At 39.7% G+C, this 25,301-nt stretch overlaps 1 protein-coding gene across 1 annotated transcript in view; it reads left to right on the top strand.

The window, feature by feature from the left end:
• Positions 1 to 1,816: 1,816 nt before the first annotated feature.
• REL (REL proto-oncogene, NF-kB subunit) overlaps positions 1,817 to 25,301 on the top strand; it is a gene marked incomplete at its 5' end in the record, with an annotated part of 32,186 nt that continues 8,701 nt past the window's right edge. Inside the window, 5 exons of the mRNA XM_080922634.1 lie at positions 1,817 to 1,990; positions 2,058 to 2,226; positions 8,755 to 8,897; positions 19,501 to 19,649; positions 23,658 to 23,749. Of these exons, the coding sequence (XP_080778760.1) occupies positions 1,817 to 1,990; positions 2,058 to 2,226; positions 8,755 to 8,897; positions 19,501 to 19,649; positions 23,658 to 23,749 (727 nt within the window). The remainder of the gene's footprint in view (positions 1,991 to 2,057; positions 2,227 to 8,754; positions 8,898 to 19,500; positions 19,650 to 23,657; positions 23,750 to 25,301) is intronic.

The raw sequence follows: 25,301 nt of genomic DNA, 5'->3' as shown, positions 1-25,301 counted from the left end.
TATGTTGTATAAATATGGTTGTGTTAAAGGTTGAAGTGTGTGTGTGTGTGTGTGTTTGGTGTTTTGTGGCTCATCCTAGCTTCAAAGTTATAATCCTGCAGTCTTGGCCTCTGGAATGCTGAACATAATTCACCCTGCTAATTTTTTTAAAAATTTAAATCTTTGTGGCTTGTGTATGATTGTGTTTAATAAAAAAGACAACTGCTATTTATACACTTTGTGAAGACACTTTGGAATTAGCAGATTTTAATTATTTCCTTCACTTTGGGGGATTTGTATAACAGGATGATTTTTCTTTTTGTATGACAGGATAGTATATATTTTACTTATCCAAGCCCCAACCCCCACCCCCGCCTTTGGCGTCCTTTCAAGCACATGTGTTCCGGCACATGTAGAGGTAAGGGGCTAACTTTTGGAAGTTGATTCTGTCCTTCCATGGATCGAACTCAGTTTGTTAGGCTTGGCAGCAAGCAGTTACTCCCTAAGCCTTCTTGTTGGTCATGCAAGATGTTACTGTTTCCCTTTCATCGCCTGTTTTAGCCAGTACGTGACTGGAGAACGCAAGAGGCGGAGTCAAATAACCCTGAATTATTTAATGTTGATGAGACAGTCCGCCTGCCTCAGCCTCCCGCGTGCAGGATGTGCGTTAACTGGACTAGATAATCTTAAACTGAAATCGTGCGTTTCCCTACTAGAACTCTAAAGCACCGACGAGCCACTCAGCTTCTTCAAACCCCAATCAACTCGAATACTCATGTATACAATAAAATGCTAATACATCATAAACCAAGCTAACAGGTGCGTATTAGCATCGGAAGGCGAATAGATTCCGCCAGACCTGTCAAAGCACTGAAAGTTCGGTCCGTGCCTCAGGCAGTGGGTATCTCGGTCAATCTCTGGACGTCGTGTTCATTTATACAGGATGGGGCAGCGGCTTCGCAGCGCAGCTGAAAACCTCTGGTAGGTAAAAGACGTAATGTAGATATAGAGGGAAAATAAGGCTCCGGGGGTCCCCGTATGCAAATCCGCGCCTTACTGCCGAACGCGGGCGCCCGCGCTTCCGCACTTCCCCTCCAGAGCACCCTGACGGCCGCGCGCTCCGGCGCGGGGGCGGAGATTTGCATGTACGAAATCGGGAAGAGGGGGAACCACCGGTCGAAAACCCCGGGCGGGCCTCGGGCGACCAAGGAGCGCGCCCGCTGCACCGCCCTGCCCGCCTCCGGCCGCTCGGCCAGCATGACGTCACGGGCACGCCCCTCGGAGGAGGGGGATTTCTCCGGGGTCAGCGGCTTCTCACGCGCGGAGCCGCCGCCGCGCGCCCCCGGGGAGCTCCCCGCGCGAGCGCGCAGGCCGCCGCGGCTCTGCAGGGGCCGGAGCGCACCAGCCCGAGCGGGATCGCGCGCCCGCCGCGAAGCTCCGCCCCACGCCTCGGGTAGGCGGTGTTGCGAGTGACGTAAGCAGCGGGAAATCCCCTGTTCCGCCGGGCGGTCCGCCCCGCCCCCTGCCCCTGCCGCGGCATCCTGGCAGGGCCACGCCAGGACCCTAGTGACCGGAGCGCGAAGATTCGGGGGTGGGAAGGTGTGAGCCGCAAACCCAGAGGGGCCGGGAAAGAAGAGGAGGCCCGGGGGTGGTCCGAGGACTGGGGTCCCGGCTGCAGAGGCTGCTCGGCCTCCTCCCTGGCTGGCTGGCTAGTTGGCTGACTGACGAGCTGCTGGCTGGCTGGCTGACCGACTGACTGACTCATTGACTGGCTGGCTGGCTTGCAGCCTCTGGCCGGACGCTGGAAGCTGAGGCGAGCGGCGCGCAGAGCCGAGCCATGGCCTCGAGTGAGTACCGGGGCGAGCACCTGCGGGTCACGGGAAGGAGCTGTCGGGGGCTCGGTTTGGGGTTGGGACGGTCTGCCTTTCAAGTCTTCTCATCTGGCAAATTGTCAGTCGTTTTAAAAAGCTACCCGCTCTGGGGTTTGCCTGTGAAATCAAAGAGGCGCAGTGTAATCTGATCTCCTCGTAATAGCCAGAACCCTCGAAATTCCCAACGGCGTGCTTTTTGGATCACAGGGGGTAATCTCAGTAAAGGAAAGCAGAGAAGCCTCGCGTTTAAAGACTCAGTGGTATGGAGACCCGGTTTTACATTTTCGAACAAAAAAGAGGAACCTCCGGACCTCAGGCGAACTTTCCTTTTTAAGCCCGATCGTGCTCGTAACTAATGGCTCTTGGGCTGACATTGGTACAGAATGTGGCGGGCTGTAAAAGTACTCAGTGGCGTTTTAATTTGTTCCAAGCGAAAATACTATCCCCCGCTCCCACGAGCTAAAGCTTGTCTAGTTTACAGCGTAGAGAGACCTCAATTCCCTTAAACCCTAATCTCAACCCTGCTTGCACATTTTGTTACCAGTAAGAGGACGAGACGATTTTTTAAAATTTTGTTTTAAAATAACTGGTAGGGATGAAAATGTCATCATTTAATTCAGTGTTTATCTGCCACTAATAAGTATTGGATCACCTGCTTTGAGGTGGACACATTATAACTGTTTTAAAAAAGCAGTTTTTAGGACAGCCCTGCTATATGTAAAGCAAGACTTCAAGCAGCCATGGTGGTTGGTGAGCGCTTTGAAAGCGCACCGGGAACTGAGATGTGGGAGCTTCAGTCTGTAGCAGGACACTTATCTTCCCAATGACCCTCAGTAGAAGGCAGCGACGTCTGCCCGAGAAGAGGAAGTAGAAAGCTTAGTGAACTCTTTAAGAGTTGAGCAGAACAATGCCATAACTCCTGCTGTAGACCGTAAAGGAAACTGGGGTGTTTCACATGACACTTGATTTCAGTTTGTCTGTGGTTTTCATGAGAAAACAAGTGTAGTTTAAAATATTTCAACTTTCTCTTCACCCATTTAAATGAACCTAGACTTCCAGATACTCTAGTAATTCGTAAATTTAACACATGTTTAGATTAGAAGCACGAAAGGGCTTTAAATATTTAATTCATTGGTAATCAGAAAGAGATTTTTGTATGAAATTTGGAAAGCATGTCAAGCTTTGTTGAAACAGCTCTGCCCTTGTCTATGTAATAGGATTTTATTAATATAGTGCATGAATACAATACTTGGAATTTTTCAACAGAAACATTATTTATTAAAGGGTTGGAAGACAGCTATAATTTTAAAAATGTAATACAACTGCGATTTGCCTGAGGACACATCATGTGCTGTTATAGAAATGACTCCAAAAATCAAAAGGGGGAACTTTGAAAAGAAATGGCAAGTTTTAAGGATTTAGAAGTTGGATCGAGCTTACCCAGCTTTTGCAAAGCCCTGGCTTCAGTTCTCAACACTGTCAGTGAAAACAAACAAAAACCCTCAACAAACATAGAAAACAAATCTGTATGTTGTAGTGTCATTATCTTCTTGCTTTTTGATCTTTTGTCAGGGGTTGCACTGAGACTATTTAAAATACATAATGCCATTTAAGTTGTAATTTAGTTATTTGAAATTTCTAGGCAAAAATATAGTTTAAAGGAGTCTGGCTGGATACCTTATCAGTTATAAAGACCACATGGAGAAAATTTATGAGATACATTTAAAATTCCCATTCTATTTGAAGTAGTAATTTTAAAGCAACAAAACTGATTATCATTATTTAATTTAGATTCTTTTTTGCAATATGGCACTGAAACCTTAAAAAGTAGTCCTATTGATTACCAAGCATTTAGGACCATTTGTCTTTCCTCTCCGGATGTCATATGTAAATAGGTATGTGTAATTGAATAGGTGGTGCCTATGAATGCAAAGTGTCGTAGATTGTACTCTCATGAGCAGAATTACATGAATGTTGTGAGTAGACAGGGTTTTATATGATGATTTTAATTATTGTTCAGGTAAATTAGCAAATTAAGACTTCCTAGCTAGCCATTAAGCTGACTTTCATTGCCTTTCAAACAATACTGTGCTTTGATTCTAGCCTTTTGATAAAATTAATTATAGTAGGCAAAGTGGAGGAAAATGTTCCTGATCAAAGGTCTGCATATTTAGGCAATCACTGTTCATGCAATTCTAGTCTATTTAAGTTAAGATACTTTGTGTCCATATTTAAAACTTCTTATTATTTCCTAAAAAGAACAAAATGGAGGGAGGTGCACAGTTGCCTTGTGAGGCACAAACTCTGGTTACTAATGATTAAGACTATCTTTGGTGAAATGTACTTTAAAATTTAGAAAGTTTGTATTTAGTCACATTCTTTCTTTAATAGAATTCTGTGTCATGTAACCAGAAGTACAGGAAGAAATTATTTTTGTACACCTTACTACTGACCAAGTTTTTGTAGTGAATTTTAAGATAACCTTTCTTTCCCCTAATCAAGCGAATGTGGCTGCAAGACAACTCATACTTTACTGACAGGGCTGGAGGCCAGGGGGGCCAATGCTGACAGGGCTGGAGGCCAGGGGGCCAATGCTGACAGGGCTGGAGGGGGGGCAATGCTGACAGGGCTGGAGGGGGGGGCAATGCTGACAGGGCTGGAGGCCGGGGGTGGGGGGGTCAAAACAAATGACCTCCTTTGTTCTTAAGTAAGACTGCTCATAAATACAGATATTCCAGAAATGAAGCACATGAAAAAAAAAAAACAGAGAAAGGTGTTATAGTAACTAGTGACATATGCTACAGAGAATAAATGGAGAGAATGGTGGGACACAATCATAATTAAGAACATAATTAAATGGGTAAGGGACTCAACTGTCTTTTGTTTCAATTTTCTCCCATCCGTGCTCTCTGCATAGTTGTGTTTATGAGATTCTGGTAGAGAAGCTGCCCAGCCTCTAGAATCCCTGATCTGACACCACACTGTACAAAGTCTGTGGTAGTGGTCCCTGTAATTTCAACACTAGGGAAGTGGATGGAGCCCAGAGGCTTCCTTCCATGTTCAAACCAGCCTAGGCTATAGAACAGGCTAGAGGTTAGCCCTCAATAGATAAGACACTGTCTTAAAAAATAAAAAATCCAATAGTTAAATTTCCCCAAACTAGTCTTTTTTGGGATAATTCCTCCAAACAAAAATACCATGACTGTCGGTTTATGGAACAGAAAAGTTATTCCCATCTGGAGAATATAACTAAATTCTGAAATTTGTGTTTGAGTGAGGCTTGTTATCAACGAAAAGTTCCTTTTTATTGTTGGTATAACTTTGCTTTTTTTGAGACAGGGTTTCTCTGTGTAGCTCTGGCTGTCCTGGAACTCACTGTAGTCCAAGCTGGCCTTGAACTCAGAGATCCACCTGCCTCTGCCTCCCCAGTACCAGAAGGAAAGGTGTGCCCAACAACTGCCTGGTTCAGTGAAGAGTGTCTTCAAGAAGAAAAGTAAATATAGATGCATGATATTACCTGACTGTATTTAGGTAATTCTAACTACTTTAAGACAATTTTTAAAATGCTTAATCTTAGGTCCTTTGTATTTCATAATTTTATAAATATACTCCGGTTTAAAGAAATGTGTAACTTGCTTTGAGTGACCCTACAATGTTTTTTATAATTCTCCTTCAAAAAAGGTAACTAGCTACCATTAATGATGTCACTGCATATCAATTTCCCACCAGAACACCTCTTAAGTCATGGGCTGGGATTTATTTGACCTTTTAGTTCAACCACATATGTTCTTTAAGATGCCACTGAAAAAAAGTTCTGTTGAATTTAACACATTTGAAAAGAAAGGCACATTTTTTTAAGTAAGATGCAAAGGCTATGAGATATTTAAAATTAAGATGTAAATTTTATATATACAATGGTACACAAGTTTAAAATACTCATTTGCTTATTTCAGTACTTATTATGGACTTGGTTAGATTAAAAATGTTTTCTCTTTCTTTTTTCATGTTTATTATTGGGCCACAAGTCATTCTCTCTCTCTCTCTCTCTCTCTCTCTCTCTCTCTCTCTCTCTCTCTCTCTCTCTCTCTCTCTCTCTCTGTGTGTGTGTGTGTGTGTGTGTCTATTTTTGTGTGTTTGTGACTGGGACCTAGTACTCAATCATTAGGCTAGGCTGGCAAGCCAGTGAACTCCAAGGCTCCTCCTCTCTCCTCTCCAGCACTGGGCTTACAGGGGTATGCTACCACGCCTGATAGTTTTTTATGGATGTTGAGGACTGAACTCAGGATCTTGTACATGATTGCTAAGCATCTTTCTGACCGAGCTGTTTCCCCAAACCCTTGCCACCAGTGATTAATTTCTCTTTGACGTTTAGATACCAAAATATGTCAGTTTTGTTTTTTGAAATCTTTTATTCTTATAACAACCATATTTCAGACATACCCACATTTTTGCTTATATGACAATACTCTCCACTTATGTATAGTTTGATTTTCTTTAGTTCATTTATTTGTAATCAACTGTAATTCAAAAATAGTAAAAGGAAAATTTCATAAAGTTTTAAATAACTTGTTTTAGTAGTTTGTTATAATTGTTTTATTTTATTGTTGTTAATGTCATGTATGTATGTATGTATGTATGAATGTATGTATGTATGTATAGGAGTATGTATGTAAATGTTTAATCTTTTTTTTTCTTCTTTTGTCTATCTAGTACGGTCAGAATTCTTACTCTTGAAAGCTAATCTGAGCTTGTGGTTTTCCTGAATAAAAGTATTGATTTCTTTTCACATATACAATGAAGTCCATATTACTGAATGCACTTGGACTTTTGGTTCTCTTTCTAAGAGTGGAATTGCACTCCACTTCCATTGGTGGATGATGTGATGGACAATTACTTCCCTTTTTCTAAAATGGCTTTCTACTCTTGTTTTGTTACGTTTTCCCTTTCTCAAACTGTCAGATTCCTCTTTTGTTCTTATTATAATTTTCTGCTGAATTTTGCTAGTTCCCCCCTTGGTGCACTAAAATAATTGTGGTGCACACCAATCACTGTGCACTGTTGGGTTGTAGGGCCTTCGGGGCAGCAGTTGTGATAGTGATGTTGTCACTGTCTTCAGGAGAGCATATGAAGTAACAATGGTACCGTTGACTGACTGCCAAGTATGTGTGACACTTGGGAAGAATTTAACACACATACTGTACAGAGGATATTAATAATACGATATTAGGGGTTGGAGAGGTGGCTCAGCGGTTAAGAGCACTGACTGCTCTTCCAGAGGTCCCAAGTTCAATTCCCAGCAACCACATGATGGCTCAGAGCCATCTGTAATGGGGTCTGATGCCCTCTTCTGGTCTGTCTGAAGACAATGACAGTGTACTCATATACATAAATAAATCCTTTTTAAAAAGATATATTACCACAGGGTCTTCCTGGACTTTTGCTGGATCTTTTGTTTTGTTTTGTTTTGTTTTGTTTTGATAATAGAACTCAGGAGGCAGAAGCAGGAGGATCACTGCAAGTTCATGGTCAATTGGATCTCCATAGTAAATTCTAGAAGGCAAAGTACTTGGTTTAGAATAGACCTCATCCCATACTATATTTAAAAATTCATTGTTTCACCATTTCTGAAGCTTGTTTATATTCTAACAGGATAAGCCTTAGTGAAATGGGTTTATGGTTTAGGGAATTTATACTTCTAAAATAAAATCACCTATTTACCTGCCCTAACATAAAAACATAGTTGACTTTATTGAACTTTTATTTCCATGACTTGGCTAATAAAAAAGGGTAGAGATGCATATATTTTTAAAGTTTTATTGACATATACTTAATTTATTGTAATGTAATAAGCATATATAAACTTTTTTTTGATACAAGATCTCATTGTATAGCCCCAACTGGCCTCGAATTTGCTATAGATAAGGCTGATCTTGAACTCACAGAGATCAGCCTATCTCTGTTTTTGAGATTGCTAAAATTAAAGACCTGGCCCTCCACACTTGAAAATATGTGTATGTATGTATGTGTGTACATATACATATATATGAACACACATATATCTTAACACAATAAAAATAAACATGTCCACCATCCTCCAAACTTTCTCATCTACCAAGTTTAGACAAATAGTGATCACCTTTTTTTCATTATAGACTGGCTTACATTTCTGGGGTATCATGTAAGTGGATCATATAGTATGTGCTTGGTTTAGATTAGCATCTCTCACTCAACACACTTTTGTAGTTATATCCATAGTGTTTTGTCCTAAGGATACGTATCTTGAATTACATTTCTTATGGAAAGTAAATTATTTTATCATCTCCACATTATATACTATGTTTTGGAGGAGATTTAAATAAAACTAATTTGAAACTTTAGTTGAGCCTTAAGTCAATATACTGTTTTAATATATTGTGTACAAATCGTTTGATATTCCAGACTTGCCTATGCAAGGATGTAAGTCCATTTTAATTTTCAATGAGCGTTCTTTCATACAGTGATAGTCTAAAATAAAGCAGTTAAGTACATTTTACTCAGTTTTGGAATATAATGTACCTCTGAATACTATTTTCTTCACCCTTCTTGGGAAATGTTGGGAGAAAAACCTTCTCATTGGCCTCATGTGGAAGGTAACTCTAAAAGTTGTCTCTCAGTCCTTAGTGCACTCATTAGGTATAGACATTAAGCAGTAAAGCACTAATCAATTATGTATTAATATTGCATAGGAACTCAGTTTTTATAAGAAAATGCTATCTTCCTCATTTAATCTTCGATGATTACATTACTTTGTTACTTAATGTTGGGAAGGAAAAAAGATCTTGGTTTTAGTGTATTTTTTTAAACCAAACCATTAAAGTCCGTCATATTACTAATCTCACTGCCCTGTTCTTTTTAAAAATTTCAGGCGGATATAATCCATTTGTAGAAATAATTGAACAGCCACGGCAGAGGGGAATGCGGTTTAGATACAAGTGTGAAGGGCGATCAGCAGGCAGCATTCCAGGGGAGCGCAGCACAGACAACAACCGGACGTACCCATCTATCCAGGTAATGGGCCTTTCTTCAGTATCTCACTTTTAGTGGTTCATTTTGTTTTATTGTTTTATAGACAGGGTTTCTCTGTGTGGTCCTGGCTGTCCAGGAAATCCATTCTGTGTACAGAAGGCTGGTCAGAGATCTTCCTGCCTCTGCTTCCTGATGCCCACCTGGTAAGAAGGCTTGGTTTCTTAACAGTCTTTTGCAACCCCATGCTCTGGTTCCCCCATTTCTTCTTTGTACTTGCTCTGCATTAGCTAGATGTATAGGGATATCTGTTGAAAATTCTGTCTCTTTCCTGCTATATAGTTCATGTTTTAATGTAACTGCAGTGACTTACAGTGCCTCTTGTGCACTGACAGCTTTGGATTTGATCCCTTTTGTTAACACAGAGCATTTAACAAGGAAGAAGTGTTCTGTACGTACACTGGTAAGGGGTTATTTCGAATGTTAGAGATGGGTTTGTAACATTTTGGTCTCTTAGTGTAGGGGCTGTTAATAAGAACTTTCCCCTCCTTTATTCATGCATGTTTATGCTTATCTCCAAAACTGAGTTATTAATATCATTTAAAGTATCACCCTCTCTCTCTCTCTCTCTCTCTCTCTCTCTCTCTCTCTCTCTCTCTCTGTCTCTGTGTGTGTGTGTGTGTGTGTGTGTGTGTGTGTGTGTGTGTGTGTATGTGTGTGTGTGTGTGTGTAAAGTGTATGAGTATATGCTCTTTTGTGTGTGTGAATGCAGACACTCAGGTACCTCAGTGCCCATGTGGGAGTCAGGACATTGTTGGGTGGGTTGGCATTTCATTCTTGTTTTGAGACAGGGTGTCTTTGCTGGTTTTCCACTTTATACGTTTGGTCCACTAGTTTCCAGGGTTCTTCAGTTCCTGATTCTCGTCTTCTGATAGGAGTGCTGCTACCACAGGCTCAAGCTACTGGTTTCTCCGTCTCTTTTGACAGACAGTACTGAGGATTGAACCTGGAATCTTAAGGGATGCTAAACAAGTGATCTACCACTGACATACGTCCCTAGTCTATGAAGCAGTTTTTCAGTTGAAAATAAATTCAGCAAATGTACCTTATTTATAATGTATGTTATTATATAACAATTTTATATTTATAAGTTATATTTACTTGCCTTTTTACTTTTTATAGTTTATTTATTAATTTATTCATGTTTAGTATTTTGAAACAAAATTGTTGGCCCCAAACTTGTGGCCTCTTACACTGGCATTGCAGACATGTGCAGTCATGCCCAGCTAATTTTTATCATTAAGTGCCAATTAAAAACCTTAATCTTGAGTTGCTGTGGTAGCACATGACAAGCATTCGGAGGCAAAACCAGTTGAGGGCGGCCTGGCTACATAGGAGCTCCAGGCCAGTGTGGGTTATTTAAGCAAGACCTTGTCTCTGCAAACAAATGAAAACAAAGATAGCTGCATGTCAGGTCTAGAGACTGTATGGATAAAAGGAAGAAACCATCTCAAAATGCATTTTGAAATATGGTCCTTGATATTTCATCAATAGAACTGAAATTACTGTTTTATAACTGACTTATTATTCACAGTTTATTTTATTGAATCTAAGAAGAATTTAAAAATTAAAAAATAAGCTGGGCTGGAGAGATGTCCAGAGGTCCTGGGGTCAGTTCCCAGCAACTACATGGTGGCTCACAACCATCTGTAATGGGATTTGATGCCCTCTTCTGGTGTGTCTGAATTCAGCGACAGTGTATTCATAAAATAAATAAATCTTTTTTAATAAAAGTCAATTGCCAACTTATAGATTGATTTCCAAATTTCTGTTTTTGATTTCCAAATTTCTGTTTTTATATTTTTAATTGATATATAGATGCTAAATTATACATATTAATGGGATGCCATGTAATGTATGATACATGTATATATCATGTAATGCTTCAATCAGGTTAAACATACTTAGCTCCTCAAACATTTATCATTTGTTATGGAAACATTCAAAATCCTCCTTGTTCTTTGAAATACACAGTGCATTTTTACAGTCACCATATTGTACAATAGTATTCCTAAGTCCTTTTGTCCTATCTATGTACTTTAAAAAAAGATGTGTGTGTGTGTGTGTGTGTGTGTGTGTGTGTGTGTGTGTGTGCGTGTGTGTGTGTGTGTGTGTGTGTGAGCGCGCACGCGCTCGTGCGCACGCATGCATGAATAGGCCCACAGAGGCCAGAAGAGAGTATCAGCTCCCTTAAAGCTGGAGTTACAGGCAATTGTGAACTGTGTGACGTGGGTCCAGGATCTGAACACTGGTCCTGTGGAGGATCAGTGAGTGCTTTTAGCTGCTGAGCTATCACTCCATGCCCATAACTTCATGTTTTTAAATCACAGTTTTTGCAACAATATTGATTTGGATTATCTAAATTCATTTTAAGTGTTCAAATGAAAGAGATACAGTGAAAAGTTCATTTAAAATTGTATTCTTCCAACCCCGTGAGCCATCTTTGGCTCCTCTTAAACAAATTTTGTTCCTAAATTAAAGTGTTTCAGAGTAGTGTATCTCAGTCCTTCTTCCCTGCTCCAGTTCATCGTGGTAGATCTGAAGTAGTGCAGGCAGCTTAGAGCACATTTTGCTGCTGTCTACAGTGTACAGCCAGACACACAGCCAGTTCTGGAGAATGTTCTTCAGATATGTTTTGAAAAGATGTTTCAGATGCTTTTGGAAGAGACTTCACCTATAGCATGGGTACAGTCTGGGGGTGAATTTCAAAACTTGCTTCTGTTTTTACTTTCCTTTGCCACAAGAGTTTTCTTGGGCTATGTGGTCTTTAGAGGACTCTGGCTTTTTGTTCTTGTTGTTGATACATTTATTTCTCTCTCTTGTCTCTCTCTCTTCTCTCTCTCTGCCCATGTGTGTGCGTGTGTGTAACACATGTAGAGTACACACTTGTAGGGGTCAGAGGACAGCTGGCAGGACAGTTCTCTCCTTGTGCTCCTGTGAGATCCAGAGATTGAAGGTGTTGGTGGCAGGTGTAGTGCTACCTCACCAGCTCTTAGTTCTTCCTAAATCATCGTACTTTGTGCATCAAACTTATATATAAGGTTTGTATCCCTTCTGTCCCAGCAGGTCTTTGCTGTAGTAAATACATAATCAGGGGTTTCTTCTTTGCCTTGAATCATTCAGTTCCCAAATTAAAAACTTAAAATTTGTATACTTATAATAAGCCTTTAAAGCACTAGAGCTGGGCAGATGTCTACCCTCTACGATATCAGTGTCTACTTTCCTATCAATAACCCTGAGTTATGACTTGCCACGTTCTGCCTGGGCTACTCCTATTCCAATTGGCCAGCCCTCATGGCCATGTTTTTATGACTCACCTACCCCATGGCATCTTCTCCTCTCTCCACCTTCTCCTCCTTCCCTCATTGTCTCCTGCTCAGGAACTGAAACCTCACCTGCCTCTCTTCTGCCCAGCTATAGGCTGTAGGCATCTTATTGACCAATCAGGGATAAGTTGGGGGTCAAGGTTATATTTGGTATACATGAGGATCTTCTGTCTCCTGAAGCAACCAGGGCAAGTGTTTAGCATTACAATGCATAGCAACAAACCAAACCTCAACAGTTTTAAATAAAGGGCAAGATTTGTACAACAAAAGCTGGTAAGTGTGAGAATTATTTATTTTGGATTTTTGAGGCAGGTGTCTCTCTGTGCAGCCCTGGCTGTCCTGCAACTCACTCTGTAGACCAGCCTGGCCTTGAACTCATGGAAATCTTCCTTCCTCTGCCTCCCAAATTCTGAGATTAAAAGTATGCACTACAGGACTTCAGGAAGCAGAGCAGAGCCTGGCCCATCTGCCACCCGGAACGGCGGCTCGTACAGGCTGAGCAACTGGTGGGTGGGAGACCTGGGCTGCCAGGGAGCAGAGAGATCTCTGCAGAGTGCACACAGAAAGTGCACCCCCTGCCTTGCCCTGCCCCGCCCTGTCTGATCCAGCGACCAGGAATAGAACTTTGGAACTTCTGTTCCCACCCGACGACTCTGAGGCATAGAACAGGGCTCGACCCATCTGCCACCTGGACCAGTGGAGATCCAGGGACACAGACCAGATACAAGGGAAAGGCAAGAGCATATCACTGACAACAAAATGGCAAGAGGAAAGCGAAAGAGTATATCCCAAGGAAACCAAGACAACCTGGCAACACCAGAACCCAGCTCTCCCATAACAGCAAACATCGGAATTCCAAACACACCAGAAAAGGAAGACACAGACCTGAAATCATACCTCAAGATGCTGATAGAGATACTTAAACAAGAACGGGAGGAAAAGCAAAAGATTCAGAAGCTTTTAAAGAGGAAACAAGAAAAACACTCAAAGAACTCAAAGAACTAGAGGAAAACAGAACCAAAGAGATGAAGGAATGGAAGAGGGAATTTAAAACGGAAATTGACACAATAAAGAAAACACAAAAAGAGATACCCTAGAGGTAGAACACCTAAAAAAGAAATCAGGAATCACAGAAGCAAGCATTTCCAATAGATTACAAGAGATGGAAGAGAGAATTTCGGGGGCAGAAGACAACATTGTAAACATAGACAAAACAGCCAGAGAAGATGCAAAAAACAAAAAGCCCCTAACCCAAAATGTCCAGGAAATCCAGGACACAATGAGAAGACCGAACCTAAGGATAATAGGAATAGAAGAGGGAGAAGAGTATCAACTAAGAGGCACAGTAAATATCTTCAACAAAATCGTAGAAGAAAACTTCCCTACCCTCAAGAATGAGATGACCACGAGCATAAAAGAAGCCTTCAGAACTCCAAATAGGTTGGACCAGAAAAGAAATACCTCCCGACACATAATAGTAAAAACATCAAGTGCCCAAAGCAAAGAAAGAATACTAAAAGCAGTAAGGGAAAAAGGTCAGGTAACATATAAAGGCAAACCAATCAGACTCACACCCGATTTCTCAACAGAGACTATGAAAGCTAGAAGAGCCTGGACAGACATCATGCACACCCTAAGAGAACACAAGTGCCAACCCAAGCTGCTATACTCAGCAAAACTATCAATCACCATCGATTGAGAGATGAAGATATTTCAAGACAAATCAAAATTTACATAATATCTGACCAAAAACCCAGCACTACAACGAATTATAGGTGGAAAACCCAATACAATGAGGGAAAAATACAACCTAGTAAAAACAAGAAAACTCCTAAACAAGAAAACTAAAAGAAGAAAAAGACACAGACACAACTCAACCCAAAAAACAATAATGGCAGGAAACAGAAACAACTATTCCTTGATATCTATTAACATAAATGGACTCAACTCCCCAATAAAGAGACATAGGCTATCAGACTGGATACATAAACAAAATCCAGCCTTTTGCTGCATACAGGAAACTCATCTCAGAGACAAAGACAGACACTATCTCAGAGTTAAAGGGTGGGAAAAAAACTTCCAAGCAAACAGCTCCAAGAAGCAAGCTGGAGTGGCTATTCTAATATCGAATAAAGTAAATTTTCAACCAAAAGTTATCAAAAAGATAAGGAAGGACACTTTTTACTCATTACCGGGGAAATCTGTCAGGAGAAACTCTCGATCCTTAACATATATGCTCCAAATAAAAAAGCACATTCATAAAAGAAATCCTACTAAAGCTCAAAAAATACATTTCACACCACACAATAATAGTGGGAGACTTTAATACCCCACTCTCACCAATGGACAGATCATGGAAACAGAAACTGAACAAGGACACTGCAAAACTAGCAGAGACTTTGAACCAACTAGAATTAATAGATATATACAGAACATATTATCCTAAAGTAAAAGAATACACCTTCTTCTCACCACCCCATGGCACCTTCTCAAAAATTGACTACATAATTGGACACAGAGCAAGCCTCAATCGATATAAGAAGATTGAAATATTCCCATGCATCCTCTCAGATCACCATGGTCTACGGCTGGTCTTTAACAACAACAAAGACAACAAAAAGCCCACATACACATGGAAACTAAACAACGCTCTGTTAAACGATAGTGGGGTCAAAGAAGAAATAAAAAAAGGAATTAAGGATTTTTTAGAATTCAACGAAAACGAAAACACAACATACCCAAACCTATGGGATGCAATGAAAGCAGTACTGAGAGGAAAACTCATAGCCCTAAGTGCTTCCAAAAAGAAACTGGATAGAGCTTACATAAGCAACCTGACAGCACAGCTAAAAGCCCTAGAACAGAAGGAAGCAGATATACCCAAAAAGAGTAGACGGCAAGAAATAATCAAAATTAGGGCAGAAATAGACCAAATAGAATCAAAAAGAACCAATGAAAAAATCAACAAAACTAAAAGTTGGTTCTTTGAGAAAATCAACAAGATTGATAAACCCCTAGCAAGACTAACTAGAGGGCAAAGAGAGAGTATACAAATTAACAACATCAGAAAGGAAAGTGGGGACATAACAACTGAAACTGAGGAAATTCAAGAAATCATCAGATCCTACTACAAAAACATATACTCCACAAAATTGGAAAATCTGGAGGAAATGGATGAATTCCTAGACAGATACAAGATCCCAAAGTTAAACCAGGACCAAGTAAACCATCTAAATAACCCTATAACACCTAAAGAAATAGAAGAAGTCATCAAAAGTCTCCCAACCAAAAAAAGCCCAGGTCCAGACGGGTTCAGTGCAGAATTCTATCAGACATTTATTGGGGATATAACACCTATACTCTCCAAAGTATTCCAAAAGATAGAATCAGATGGAATACTACCTAACTCATTTTTTGAGGCTACTATAACCCTCGTACCTAAACCACACAAAGACCCTACAAGGAAAGAGAACTTCAGACCAATCTCACTTATGAACATTGATGCAAAAATACTCAACAAAATTTTTGCAAACCGAATCCAAGAACACATTAAAACGATCATTCATTATAACCAAGTAGGCTTCATCCCTGGGATGCAGGAATGGTTTAATATAAAAAAATCCATCAATGTAATCCACCATATAAACAAACTCAAAGATCAAAATCACATGGTCATCTCACTGGATGCTAAGAAAGCATTTGACAAAATCCAACACCCCTTCATGTTAAAAGTCCTGGAAAGAACAGGAATTCAAGGTCCATACCTAAACATAATAAAAGCAATATACAGCAAACCAACAGCCAACATCAAATTTAACGGTGGGAAACTTGAAGAAATCCCACTAAAATCAGGGACTCGACAAGGCACTCTCCCCCTACCTATTCAACATAGTACTGGAAGTCCTGGCTGGAGCAATTAGACAGCAAAAGGAGATCAAGGGGATACAAATCGGAAAGGAAGAGATAAAAACATCACTCTTTGCAGATGACATGATAGTGTACTTGAGTGACCCCAAAAACTCCACCAGAGAACTCCTACAGCTGATAAACAAGTTCAGCAAAGTGGCTGGATACAAAATTAACTCGAACAAATCAGTAGCCTTCCTATACTCAAAGGACAAACATGTGGAGAAAGAAATTAGGGAAAAGGTACCCTTCACAATCGTCACAAAAACTATGAAATACCTTGGTGTGACTCTAAGCAAGTGAAGGACCTGTATGACAAGAACTTCAAACCTCTAAAGAAAGAAATTGAGGAGGATCTCAGAAAATGGAAAGATCTCCCATGCTCATGGATTGGAAAGATCAACATCTTAAAAATGGCCATCCTACCGAAAACAATCTACAGATTTAATGCAATCCCCATCAAATTCCAACCCAGTTCTTCATGGAATTGGAAAGATCAATGTACAGTTTCATATGGAAAAACAAAAGACCTAGAATAGTTAAATCCATCCTCAACAACAAAAAAACATCTGCGGGAATCACTATCCCTGACCTCAAGCTATATTACAAGGCAATTGTGCTGAAAACTGCATGGTACTGGTACAGAAATAGGCATGTGGATCAATGGAATAGAATAGAAGATCCAGAAATGAGCCCTCATATATATGGTCACCTGATTTTTGACAAAGGAGCAGTAAACATTCAATGCAAAAAGGACAGCCTATTCAACAAATGGTTCTGGTCCAACTGGCACTCAGCATGCAAAAGAATGAAAATAGACCCTTTCTTATCTCCTTGTACAAAGCTCAAGGGTAAGTGGATCAAAGATCTCCACATTAAACCAGATACACTGAAACTATTAGATGAGAAAGTAGGGAAAACCTTAGAACACATAGGCACAGGAGAAAATTTCCTCAACAAAACACCAATGGCTCAAGCTCTAAGGTCAAAGATTAACAAATGGGACTTAATGAGATTGCAAAGTTTCTGTAAGGCTAAGGACTTCGTCAAGAAAACAAAACGGCAACCAACAGAATGGGAAAAGATCTTTACCAACACCACATCAGATAGAGGCCTAATATCCAAGGTATACAAGGAACTCAAAAAGCTAGATACCAGAGAATCAAATAACCCTATTAAAAAATGGGGTACAGAGCTAAAGAAAACGTTCTCAGTTGAGGAACACCGAATGGCCGAGAAACATCTGAGGAAGTGCTCGACATCCTTAGCCATCAGGGAAATGCAAATCAAAACAATCCTGAGATTCCACCTCACACCAGTCAGATTGGCCAAGATCCAAAAATCAGATGACAGCAGATGCTGGCGAGGCTGTGGAGAAAGAGGAACACTTCTCCACTGTTGGTGGGGTTGCAAACTAATACAACCACTCTGGAAATCAGTCTGGCGATACCTCAGAAAATTGGATATAGTACTACCTGAAGACCCAGCTATTCCACTCCTGGGCATATACCCCAGAGACACTTTAATACACAACAAAGATATATGCACCACAATGTTCATAGTGGCTCTATTTATAATAGCCAGAAGCTGGAAAGAACCCAGATGTCCTTCAGAAGATGAATGGATACAAATGTTGTGGTACATTTACACAATGGAATACTACTCAGCCACCAGAAACAACGACTTAACCAAATTCTTAAGAAAATGGCTGCATCTAGAGAAGATCATCCTTAGTGAGATAACCCAGTCACAAAAGAACAGACATAATATGCAGTCACTGATATTGGGATGCTAACCCCAGAGGCTTGCACTCCCCCAGAAACAACTCACAGACTGTATGAAGTCCAGGAAATAAAGAAAACAAAAAAAATATATTTACAAAACAAGAAGACTTTGACAATTTCCATGTTGCGTTTTGTTTTGCATGTACTTTATGCTCATTGTAACTATTAGGTTTTCAATGCATACTGTCAAGCCCTTGAAAAAATCAAGTACTGACAAAAAATATATTCACATAGTTTTATGTAAAAATTATTTTAATATCTGAAAAAACAGTACTGACAAAAATGTATAATTTTAAGCAAAATATGTTTAAAATCTGTACATTTGTCTTTGTTTTGTAAAATAAAGTCATTTAAAAAAAGAATAAGTAGAAGTAAGAAAGAAAATGTGCTGTTTATATTTTTCTAATTTTGATATAATTCACTTTCCAAATAAGAGTCAGCATGAAATTAAACATACTAAGAACCAGAAGAGGTCGATACAGGACCCAAAGAGCAGGCATTAGCCTTTGATTAGTGTCCATGGATAATCCAGTCCATCAGCTCACAAATGGAATTGTTTTAATCTAATAGCCTTGAGTCAAACTCTCAACAATCATTTTTCATTTTTAAAAATTCAGTTTTATTTTTCAAAATCAAAAGTGCAATTAAGGATCCATTTTAATTCCTTCTTTAATAACCTTTGAAATTCTGTTATATGCAAAAGACACCCAAGAGACTTTTATAGTTGCCTTTTTAATTGTTGTTGTTTTAGTTTTGTGAGACAAAGTAGAATTTATATTGTAGTTCTGGATGTCCTGGAAGTTGCTCTGTAGACTAGGTTGACCTCGGACTCAGAGATCCTCCTGCCTCTGCCTCCCAAGTGCTAGGATTAAAGGCATGCGCCACCATTGCATGGTGATAGTTACTTTTTTTATTAGTCCTTGCAGATGACTGAAACTCTGAAGACATTCTGAGATATGGTCTCAAACTGGAAGAAAAATCTTATTTTGTCATTTTGTCAACTATATGTATTTAATAATAAATCATCCTTAAATTTAAGGGTGAACCCCAATAATTCCATTCTAAACAGCCTAAACCTATAAACTATACTCTGTCTCACAAAACAATAAAAAAGAGTAAGTATAAAAAAAAAATATGCACTACAGTTCCCAGCCTACTTACCTGGTTTAAAAGGAAAAATAAACAGATGATAAAACTAGATGAAATTATGGCAGAAAGAAACATTTTAGGAATTGAAAAATAAGTTTTTCCTGCTTATATATTCCCTGAAAACTTTAATCTTAAGCAAGCTGCTGAATATTTGAACTTTATTACATGCTGAGTACATTATATAAATTGAACTTAAATTAATGGATCAGTTTTTTGGGTTTTTTTTTGTTTTGTTTTGTTTTTAATCTCTTTGCTTTTAAAACAAGGCATTATTGTATGTAGCCCTGGCTGGCCTTGAACTTGTGCTGATTCTGCTTCAGCCTTCCAATACTGGGACCATAGGCATGGGCTACAATACCCATCTAGTAGATCTGTTGTTAACGAGATATACTTACAGATTGTATATTTAATTTCCCTTTTCAGATTATGAACTACTATGGGAAAGGAAAAGTAAGAATTACATTAGTCACAAAGAATTACCCATATAAACCTCATCCTCATGATTTAGTTGGAAAAGATTGCAGAGATGGGTACTACGAAGCAGAGTTTGGACCGGAACGCAGACCTTTGTTGTAAGTATACAGTGACAGAAATCTTCAGCAGTAGGACAAAGATATAATTTTAGCTTTTAGCAAAATAATTTTGTGTTTAATTTACTGTAGTATGTACATTTACATTTTATGGTTTATCTGGGGCGGACACACACGCTATGGGGAGCATGTGTAGGTGGAACTGGTTCTTTTCTCCACCACCTAGACCCTGAGGACTGAACTCAGGTTGCCAGCCTTTACCCATTGAGCTATCTCCCCAACCTGACACTAAAACCTTTGTTTTTACCATTTGCATTCATTCTTTATTAATAGATGGCACACATAATAGTTAGTAGAAGTTCTTACCAATGTAGCCTGGGCTGGGCTCAAGCCCTACTGTAGAGTGACTTACTTTGTGCTTACCTTCCTGCCTCCAACTCCCAAGTCCTGACATTGCAGGTAACACCACCCTGTCTGGCTCAGCAGCAGTATTTTATCTTACTGTTTCTTTTTTTGTGTTTTGTTTTGTTTTGTTTTTTCAAAACAGTTTCTTTCTGTAGCCTTCACTGTCTTAGAACTCGCTCTGTAAACCAGGCTGGCCTCAAACTCAAAGATCCACATGCCTCTGCCTCCCCAGTGCTGGGACTAAAGGCATGCGCCACCTCCACCGGGCTTTTATTTTTTCCTTAGGACAGAGTTTCCTGTAGACTAGGGTTGCCTTCCAGAGGATTCAGATACTGAGATTTCAAGCGTGAGGTCATAGCCATAAGACCCCACCTCCAGTTTATGCAGATTGAACTTAAGACTAGAATGTTAGGCTGGACATCTGCCAAGTGAGCTACTTGCTTACCACTTCTTACTTTTTAAGTTTTGACTATTTTGAGACAGGCTTCCAATTTGTAGTGATCCCCCTTCCTCAGCCTCCAGAGCACTAGGGTTATCAGTAAGCATGCATTACCATACCTGGCTAGGTGTACTTCTTTATTATTATTGAAAGTAAAGAAAATGTTGTGATTCGTCTCTTCATTCTGCATGATTTATGAAAAAAAATTGTGACTATCCTGAAGTACATAGCAAGACATCATCTCCAATAAGTTCTCTTATTAATAGTAATAACACAAAATTAATAAAAGCCCTAGGAATACACATTTGACAAGAAATATTACTGTATGTCTTGATCTTCCAGAAGTGTTTCAAACTTTCAGTCAGTCGTTTGTGTATTGAAATGCTCTTTCTTGACTTCTGGGAAAACATAGTTTTCTGGCTGATCTTCTATATAGCCCCTGGTTTTTATCTTCTGTCCCACTCTAGTGCCCCTGAGATCATATATATATATTTGTTATTGTTGGGGTTTTTTGTTTGTTTTTTTTAAACTTTATTTTAAAAAACAAAGATAAAAGAAAAAAATTTTAAACATTTTTGCATAAATGTATACAAATACAATTGTGTCAGTGCTTGGCTTTTTTTTTTCTTTTTTTTAAGGTTTGATACTTTGCATTAAGGTCTTACTAGTTACAATGAGCAAAAAGTACATGTAAAACAGGATGTAACCCGGAATTAGTCAACGTTTTCTTGGTGTGTAAAGATTGAGCATGACGTGTTTTTTTTTTTGTTTTGTTTTGTTTTCTTTATTTCTTGAACTTCACATAGTCTGTGAGTTGTTTCTGGGGCAGTCCGAGCCTCTGGAGTTAGCATCCCACTATCAGTGACTCCGTATTATGTCTGTTCTTTTGTGACTGGGTTATCTCACTCAGGATGATATTTTTGTTTGTTTTTTTTTTTGAGACATAGTTTCTCTGTATAGCCCTAGATGTCCTTCCTGGAACTCACTCTGTAGACCAAACTGGTCTTGAACTCAGAGATCTGCCTGCCTCTGCCTCCCAAGTGCTGGTGTAAAGGTGTGAGCCTCCACTGTGCAGCCTAGTGCCTGCAGCCCGACATTGCAGTCATGAGAATGTTCCTTTAGTTTCCTCTGCTCAGTGTTCTGTCAGAGGAGACTTTTTATTGTCCATTTCTTGTGTCTTCCTAATTCACTTCATATTTTTGGCATGTGATTAGTAGTTCAGAAGACTTGAGCCAGCAGGGTTGGTTTTTGTTTGTTTGTTTTTAAAGACTAGCAGTATCATAGGCCTTGTAAGCCCTTTGGACTATGTCCTACTCAGTGTCAGGAAAGCGTCCACAAAGCTGTGAATGAATGAACATGCTTTTGTCCCAATACAAACTTTATTTTGCAAAACAAGCAGTATGCCGAATTTGGCCTGTGATTTAGAGTTTGCCAACTTCCCATTTTAGACCCTAAGCTCCACGAAGGGAGAAAAGGTGTCTCCATTCCTTTTGAGAGTTTTAGTGCACAGTTAAGACTCCAAACCTTGTTAAATGACTATGAAGGCATACACTGAGTGAACGATCAGATGCCCTGTGACTCTTGGTTTCCTTAAGTCAGAACTTTTGCCTCTTTTCCTCTTTCTTTAGTATCTGGCTGATTCCAGGGTGTGCTGAGTGCTAGACAAGCATTACATCTCTGAGCTAACCCTCGCTCTCAGACCCTAAACGTCCCCATTATTTTTTTGCTTACCAGATGTGATTATTCCGATGAGAGAAAACCAAGTAGTGTTTACTAAGGTGAAGAGTTATTTTGTTGCAGGATTTCAAGAAAGGGTTAAGAATTTATAACTTATTTTTGTTGTTGGAGGAGGAAGGAAGTGGCAGAGTTATTTTAGATGCTAATGAAGTCACAGGTGTGAGTGCCAAGCATGAAGCATGAACATACAGCAGTCTGAACATGGAGTAAGGCGAGCCAGGCAGCCTCTGGCTGCAAGTGCCAAGTGAAATTTGAAGAAATGGTGATGTTCTTATCATGAGTTTTGCTTCCTTATTCACACCCACCCATCTGAAATGATGTCATGGTTTTTCCATGTGGGAACAAGTATGACTGGATGGTAGTGGGAGAGTCCCCATCGTCATTCGTATCACACATATGCAAATGAGTAATATTTGTAGCTATTGAGAAGTTTTCCATAAATGACCCTTTGAAACTGTTGCTAAATATTGCTAGTATTAACCCTCTCTAATAAAAATACTTCATTTCCTCTATTGTAATCACATAACATGGCATACAGTGTACTTTACAGCCTGTGAAAAAAATTGAGGCCAGGCTGGAGCACACAGCAGATCTTGTACAGACGCCAGCTGTGTGTTCTCATGTATTTCGTGATGCATTTTTCAGTGATGAACTAGGCAGGCTGCATAAATGAGCAGAGAGGATCAAATATGAGAAGGCTAGCCTGGTCCCTCATCAAAGTGGACAGTTGTGCGTAAGTGGGGCCACAGGTACTCAGCTCTAACAGATGGCCTCTGTGCCCCAGAGGGGCTACCAAACCTCAAGTACTGATGCTCAGCTCTGATTACTTGACTTTAACTTTGGTAATGTATATAACTGTACTAGCCACTCCTATACATAAAAATAATGCATAGTTTAACACTGCTATACGTTCAGCAAGACATACCTGCATATTTCAGGGTCTGGCTGACTTTGTACCTCTTGATACACCAATTTTAGTAAATTGATTATGAATTTGTTTGGAAGGTGAAATTTTGCTTCTTGGTGGTTTTGTTTGTTTTGCTTGTAATGTTTTATCTACCTTGGTATATTAGACTAGGCATATTGGCAAAATGTAATTATAAAATAGCATATTTAAAAGTTATATAGCACTCTATATACTTTTTCAGCTTTTTCTTTTGAGAAAGGTTTTCCCATAATTCAGGCTAGCCTCAAACTTGCTAGGTAGCCAAGGTAACCCACTTGCCTCCACCTTCCTAGTGCTGGGAAAAAGGCATGTCACTACGTGCTCTATTTTTGTATTAACTGTTCTCTTAGACAGGCCTATGTTTGCTTCTCATGTATCTGTAGTCTCACAGTTAGAAACAGGCCCCGTGTCCTCGTAGCTGGTGCAGTAGGAAGATGACTTCTCAGTGTTGAGTATGCTTGATTTCTGTCATAGTTTTGTTTAGCTATGATATGATTTTGAAAGTTTCATTTTTTGCTTTTAGTTTTCAAAATTTGGGTATTCGGTGTGTAAAGAAAAAGGAAGTGAAAGAAGCTATTATTTTAAGAATTAGTGCAGGAATCAATCCTTTCAATGGTAAGTGTTTTGTTATAAATTCTACTATTTGTATATCAGTGGACTGTGATTTCTATTTATAATTCCACATGTTGACTTATATTTAAGTGGAAGCCTCCTTGTTCTTAATTTTGGCATAAGGTCTCATATGGAGCTCCGGCTGCTGTTACTCACTGAGTGCTCTTAGTACTGCTGTGTACTCCAGACTGGTCATGAACTCCTAGCAATCCACCCTCACCAGCCCCCAGGTGCTTGGATTGTAGATGTGAACCACCATGCCTAGCTTAAACAAGCAAACAAACAAACAAACAAAACAAGCACACAAAAAAAAAAAAAACCTAAAGTGAAACCATCTTCAAGGGTTTTGATTCTCTTTCAGTATGCTTCTTCTTTATGCCAATGGTCAGATTCACCCTTCTCTCTGAGTGTTGAGTGGACACTGCATTACAAAGTATTTTCCTCCCTTGCCACCACCTTTGTTGGTTGATAGCAACCTCATACAGCCCAGCTAACTTGAATTGCTGTTTTGCTGAGGCTGGCCTTGGGCCCTTGATCTTTGCCTCCTAAATTGTCATCACAGGCATGAGTTTCATACCTGGCCACTCAAACTATTTTTTAGACTTCTTTTGTTTTTTTTTAATGAATGCTTTGCTTGCATGTATATATGTGTACCACATATATATCTGGAGGTCAGAGAGGGCATCTGATCCGCTGGAACTTGAGTTGCAGATGTGAGTCACATCTCCAAGATGTGACTTGGAACCAAACCCAGATCCTCTGTTGGAAGAGCAACAAGTGCTCTTAGTACTGAGGCTTCAGAATATTTATGAAGTATGTTTTTGTATTGGTAAAATATACCTTGCTGTTTAGTACATTTTATTGTGAATAGCACTTACTAAGCATTTTATTGTTTTGGGGATATGGTCTTACCACATAACAGAGACTAACTTCAGATGCCATATCCTCTGCTCTCAAGCCTCCCTGCTGCTGGGGTGATAGGCATGTACCACTATTCCCAGTTATTTGATTTTTGTTGTTGTTTTTGTGTCTGTTTCTGCCTTTGAGACCGGGTCTCTCTCAGGTATTCCGCACTGGTTTCAAATGCACTATGTAGCCAAGAATGACCTGGACTTTTCTGATCCTCCTGCCCCACCTCCCAGTACTGGGATCATTCACATACATCATAACACTTGGTTTATGCATCATTGGAGACTGAACTCAAGGTTTTGTGTGTGCTAAAGAAGCACTCTGCCAAGTGAGCTGCTTCCTTGGCCCCTAAAAGTGTTCTCTTTATGACACTCTTAGGTGTGGTCTCTTGGACCTTTCAGCATTCTGTACTGTTAAGTAGATAAATGATTCTGGGTGTATGCTATGCTTTAAAGTCTTCATTGTAAAGGCCCGTGTGGCTACTTCCATGGCTTTGTTTGCCTAGACGTGGTGAAGCACACATGTAACTTAAGCTACTTGAGATCGCATCCTTAAACCTCCTATGTAGCTGTGGATAACCTTGAATTCTGCTTGAACCTTTAGTCACTCATTAATTGAAGAAATGTAATAGCCAACTATATGAAAA

Source organism: Micromys minutus (assembly GCF_963924665.1).
Source record: "Micromys minutus genome assembly, chromosome: 1".
In the NCBI taxonomy this organism is placed as follows: Eukaryota; Metazoa; Chordata; class Mammalia; order Rodentia; family Muridae; genus Micromys; species Micromys minutus.
This window is presented reverse-complemented; position numbering and strand designations above follow the sequence as displayed.